Source organism: Stegostoma tigrinum, chromosome 16, assembly GCF_030684315.1.
Source record: "Stegostoma tigrinum isolate sSteTig4 chromosome 16, sSteTig4.hap1, whole genome shotgun sequence".
In the NCBI taxonomy this organism is placed as follows: Eukaryota; Metazoa; Chordata; class Chondrichthyes; order Orectolobiformes; family Stegostomatidae; genus Stegostoma; species Stegostoma tigrinum.
In genome coordinates this window covers 8,648,405-8,654,432 of record NC_081369.1, presented here as the reverse complement: position 1 = coordinate 8,654,432, position 6,028 = coordinate 8,648,405, and the positions used below count along the sequence as shown (strand labels likewise).

General features: G+C 49.0%; 1 protein-coding gene across 1 annotated transcript in view; it reads left to right on the top strand.

The window, feature by feature from the left end:
- The first annotated feature begins 3,112 nt into the window (after window positions 1–3,112).
- The window catches only part of trim71 (tripartite motif containing 71, E3 ubiquitin protein ligase), a 48,534-nt gene continuing 45,618 nt past the window's right edge, over window positions 3,113–6,028 (top strand). Inside the window, exon 1 of the mRNA XM_048546748.2 lies at window positions 3,113–4,484. Coding sequence (XP_048402705.1) covers window positions 3,405–4,484 — 1,080 coding nt within the window. The 5' untranslated portion in view covers window positions 3,113–3,404. The remainder of the gene's footprint in view (window positions 4,485–6,028) is intronic.

Sequence of the window (6,028 nt, the reverse complement as noted above, 5' to 3'; positions counted from 1 at the left end):
GTTAGGTACACTTCACCCTCAGAGAGCAGCACAGACAGAGGGTACACAGGTCACAAGTGTCGAGGCTTTGACAATAATATGAGCTATTCAACAACAACGCTGCTGGATAATTCTTTCACACGGCGAATGATCACAAACCACTCATAATTGACAGGGGGAGGGAGGGTGAAGCATAAAAATCGGGTGAGATGTAAGCAGGCTCCTAATTTGTTACCATATCACTTTATAAAGTGGGTGTTTAGCCTTTATCACATATGCTGAAGTATATAAATAATATGAATTTATGTGGTGCCTTCCATTGCTTCAACTTGCCTTTGACAGCCAAACGTGGAGACGGTAGGAACTGCCGATGTTGGAGTCTGAGATAACAAGGTGTGGAGCTGGAGGAACACAGCAGCCCAGGCAGCGTCAGAGGAGCAGGAAAGCTGATGTTTCAGGTCCGGAACCTTCTTCAGAAATGGGGCTCTGAAATAAATCGAGGTGGGGGGCGGTGATGGCAGATCCCTAGTGGATTGGATTATGACAGCCAAACGTGTAATTTTGAAGTGAGTGGTGCAAGAAATACAACAGCCAATTTACTCATTGCATGGCCCTTAATCAACACAGAGACAATGACTAGAAAACCTAGAGTTGGTTATGTTGGTTGAAAGAAAGAAGAATGTTCACTGAAGTACAATGGTAATTCCTCTGACCTTAGTAAATCATTGACAGTCACCTATGAGGTTAATGTACGGAGTGTATCTTTCCTTATTTTCATCTAATTTTTGGATAATGGCATAAAAATGTACTGCTTTAAACCAAGGAGATGATGCAAAGAAATGGCTGGATTTTTAAAAATATGTTTACTGGAGCACATTGTGAGTTGCATACAATATTGTATTCCCAAGAACAATGACAGTAAAAGCAGACACAGTGGAGCTGATATTCTGAATTAAGGGACAACTGCTTGACAACAGCATGCTGGATAACAAAGTGTGGAGCTGGATGAACACAGCATCTTAGGAGCACAAGAGCTGACATTTCAGGCCTAGACCCTTCATCAGAATTTAGGCCCGAAACGTCAGCTTTTGTGCTCCTAAGGTGCTGCTTGGTCTGCTGTGTTATCCAGTTCAACACTCTGTTATCTTGGATTCTCCAGCATCTGCAGTTCCCATTATCTCTGACAACAGCATGCTGATTGGCTTCTGACCGAGTGACCGAGGCTTAGGTGGGACCAGTGCAGCAGAGAACCACACAACCTGCACTGAGAAAGCAGACATGTGTCTCTCCTGTGTGGAAACACCAGAAAGTCTCCAGTAGCTGCTTAGATGCCCTCCACTCTTCAAATTCTCTGTTGCAGGAGGAATAAACTGCCTTTAAAGAAAATGAAATGACAGATTTTCAACCAGTGAATGAAAGAGAACATCAGTGTTTAAATAATGTTATGTCAACAGCGAAGAACTGAAAAGAATTTGAAGAAACTAAAAGATTCAGTTCAACACCTCACCAACTTCTGTTGTGCAGACTGGTGCTATTGAACTGTGTCCTGTTTTTTTTCCCTTTTCCTTTTCCACTTCTAATATCCATGTCTTTGTGTATCTGTCTGTTGTGAAAAGTGGACATTTTGGAAGAGATAAAGTTTAATTTATAGAGTTATCAGTTGGCAATTCATATTTCTTAAATGCCACTCGTTAAAGACAATTTGGTCATAATGAACTGTTAGAATCTTGTGAAGTATAGAAACCTAGTGTTTATTTACTCTTAACCTGAATTTTCCAGTTCAGGTAAACTGAGGGCTTTGGATAGTTTGACCAAATCTTTCGCTGTCGTGACAATTCCAGGAATAGTGAGGCTTGATTTCCAGTGTACTATCACAATGTGAGTGTAGACAGAATCTTCGTTTAATGTCTCATCCAAATATCAGCAGCTCAAACATTCATATTGAAGCAACTTCCCTCAGTACAACATTTAGGTGTAACGTCAAAAAAAAATCTGGAAAAATGCTGGAATCCAGGTAGATGAGCAGGAGATCTGAAGATGGGTGATACCCAAAATGTTGACTGCCCTTTTCCTCCAGATACTGTCTGGCTTGCTGTATTCTTCCAGCCTCCTGTTAGTCTAGCTAAGTGTACGGTATGTGGTCCAGTCTACGAGAGAGTGGCACTGGAATCCACAACTTTATGAATCACTGCCACTAACGCTACACTGAAATAAAAATCAAGATATAATTGGGAGATTCTACATGAAACGGAAGATATAATTGGAAAATATTCCATGATATGGGTAACAGTTTAAACACATAAACCGTGTCTCTCAAAATGAGATACTCGTCAGAAACATCTTGTCGTGATAGTTATAGATAGTGATAGTGATTGTCACTGAAGATAATAAAGTACAAATTGGATATTCACGACGTTAGGAAATAAGGATAGTGGTTTCAACAGGTGACTTTCTTTTTAGGATGGGAACCCCCTCTTTCCCCTGCATAACCCTAGCACCATTCTCTGTGGTTGGTGTTTCTCGTACAGACTCGAAGTGTAAAACTCTTTTTCGCTCCACAGTTGCTGCAAGACTTGCAAAGTTTTCCGAGCACGTTCTGTTTGGTACGACCTTTGTTTTATTTCTCCACGGTAAGTTGGCACGTCTGGCCAGATCAGAATGTGTTGCCCACCTTTGCATTTGGACTGCATGTCGAATTTGCAAGGGTAAGACTCCGCAAGATAATTTGCAAATTACTGCAGATGCAGGAACCTGTACTGAAAAACAAATGCTGGGGGATCGCAGCGTCAAATTTGTGGTTTAGGGCGATTCATAAAAAATGTGGTGAAAGCACACGAAAAGATGTTTTCGCAGAAATAGGGGGAGGGCGAAAACGCGTCGAAGCCACACCTGAGCCAAAATAGGAGAGTTCGATAGTTTGCAAATCATTCCTCCTAGTTGCGGGCGGGGGAGGGCGCGTCGGAGTTATGAATGGAATGAATTATGAATGGCCTGTAGTGAATGAAATGAATGAATGAAAGGAGGAGGAGGCGGGGCAGTACCTGGACGCAGGGCGACGTGAGGGTGGCCCCGCCTCTCGCACGGCGTCGGTCTGACGTCGAAAGAGGCGGCAGGAGCGCGCGGAGGGAGAGAAAGTGCGAGAAGATGGAGCGCGCAGCCGCGCCAGGGAGCGGCGGCTCGAGCAGTAGGAGCTCGGAGTGCAGCTGAAGAGAGGCCGGGAGGAGGAGGAGGAGGATCGGCAAGAGGTCTAGGAAGGCCCGGGGATTGAAGAGAGGCCTCTAGTAGCTATTCAAGCGGGCGGAGGGAGCGAGAGAGAAAGAGGGGAGATTTTTAAAAAAATTATTATTGAGGGACCCCAGGCCGGACCCTCCCCGACCTCCCGGCGCCTCCCGCGGGGGGGAATATGAGCCCCCGCCGGCCTCTCCATGTGGATTTCTCGGTCGCTGCAGAGGGGAGCGGTTCTCGCTGAGGAAGCCGAGCGGCTGCCCTCGTCCAGGCCGCCGCCGCCGGCCCCCGAGCTGGCCCAGGGCCGCTTCTACCCGCGCTGTTTCCAGCGCTCGGACGCCGCCATGGCCGCCCCTTTCTGCGGTCCCGAGCAGGCGGCGGCGGCGGCTGCTGCTGCTGCTGCTCCCCCGCCGCCGCCGCCACCTCAGGCCCAGGCCCAAGCCCAGCCTCCGCAGCAGCAACAGCAGCCGAGCGCGGCTCCCTCGGGGCGGCCCGACACCCAACTCCAGCCGGCACCGCCCGCTCAGCCTCAGTGCGGCCTGTGCTGCTCCCGCGGGCTGCCCGCTCCGGTCCCGGGGCCTCGCCCTCGGAGTTCCGCGGCGGCCGAGGAGCTACGCTTGCTGCCGTGCCGCCACTCCTTCTGCCAGGCGTGCCTGGAGGCTCACGGAGCCGGGGGTCCCCGCAGGCAGCGGCGGGGAGCCGGGGGTCCGCCCACCGCCGCTCACCGGCGCCTCCAACCCGGGAACGGGCCTGGCCCGGAGCCCGAGGCCGCCTCCACGGCCATCTCCTCTTCCTCCTCCACCTCATCGTCGTCCTCCTCCTCCTCCTCGGAGCAGCTGAGCTGCCCCATCTGCGAGCGCCTGATGCCCGGCGCCTCGGCTCCCTCCGACAACGAGCCGGGCCTCCCGGCCGAGCTGCTACTGCTCAACAACCTGCTGGACGTGGTGTCGGCGGCTGAGGATGAGCTGGACGGGGGAGGAGCGGGAGGGGGCAGAGGCCGTGGCCGGCCGAGGAGCTCACCGGCTGGAGGAGGCGGCGGCTGCAGCTCGTGTGACGAAGGGGCCCCGGTCACCTCCCGCTGCCTGGACTGCGCCGAGTACCTGTGTGACCGCTGCGTGCGGGCCCACCAGCGGGTCCGCCTCACCAAGGAGCACGCCATCCACCGCTTCAGGCAGCAGCAGCAACAGCAACCGCAGCCCCCCCACTACAACCAGCAGCCCTTCCCCAGCCTGCCCCTCTCTCACGAACGGGTCAGCTACTGCCAGCAACACGAGAACGAAGTAGGTTCAAATGTGGCCCGCTTACCGAACCGGCGCCTCGGTGGTTCCGGGGTGGGGGGAGGGTTGCCCAGGAGAGAAAGATGCAGCGTTTCCTTCCATTTCGTGGCTCGGTTGGCTGCACTGGACGGTTGTAAAGGCAAAGCCCGCGTTGTGAAGGAACGGCCTAAAATGCCGCGACCTTTTAATTTCGGCGGGGCTCATTCGTTGGTCCGGCATTGAGAATGCATCGGGGCCTCGTTCGTTGTGTGGGGCTCGGAATGCATCGGGGCCTCGTTCGTTGCGTGGGGTTTAAAGTACGGAATATTTCGTTTCTTACTTGGGACTAGATTGCAATTTATTCGTTGCTTGGGGAAGGAATGCAACCTTTTTTCGCTGCACTGGAGAAGATGCAACGTTTTGAATTAGCTTCATGCTTTGCGATGTTTTTTTCTGGCAAATTCTGATTTGATGAATTTAGTTTTGAGGAAAATCGTTTTTAAATAAATTGTGCTAAAGCATTAACGAGTGATTTTGGAGGTACGAATTAGGTGCAATTCGGTATATGCACCCAACTGTTTTGTGTAATATTTACTTGATAGTCCCATGAATCTTGAAATTTAATACCGGGAACTGGGATGTTTTGATAATTTCTGGGTGTAATAAATTATGTACACATTCTTAGCTTAACTTAGAGGTCACAATTTTGTTCGAAATGAGTGGAAATGTTTCATCATATTCATGTTTCAACTCGGGGTTTTGCTCTTCTGCCTTTATTTGCCTATATTCCTAAAGTTCATTTCATTTTCCCCATGTTCTGGTTGCAGATTTTAATACGAACAACGACCATAAACTATTCTCGTGGCCGCAAATCCTGACATTTCCAACCTTTTTTGTTTGCATTTTACTTTTAATTAACATTTTAACTTCTAGAGCGATATGGGGCAAACGTTTTCTGCCCTGGTTTGAGGCCGATCTTCAGTCCAGGTTCACAGGTCTACTGTTTTCAGTGTTGTGTCCAATGCTGCTTATTCGATGTCTTAATTTTGCTGACAAATTTGTCATAGGTTACAGCAGCTGTTGACATCATCTTGGCTGCCTTACCGGTGTTTAGATGAAGCAATATTGGTGTGGAACAATGACATAAATATTTAAAATGACCAGGATCAACATAGACGGTAGTTGGATGGTTGATAAATCTTGTGTAATTCAACGGGTCGGAAAAGAAAGGGACGATGAGCATATTTAGAACAAAACTTCTACAATTGCGCTACATAATATTAGGAAACTTTGTTTCGGGTTTTTGCAATAAATTGGGAAATATTCTTTGAATGATGAGTTGGCTAAGCGCCAAGAATATTTAATTGCAAAGGTGTCAGCCTTAAAGGGGTCTCGTTTGAACAACCTGGAAACAATATGTCCTCAAACGTGGCTTCGACAGCAAGGGCGTCTTTTTCAGCCTGTCTCTGCTCGATCGCTGCTAAATTGTGTCCATTCATGTTCTGCCCACTGTCAATTGGACAACATATCAATAAGGTATCGATTAATTTTGGATTGTGGCGAGTTCG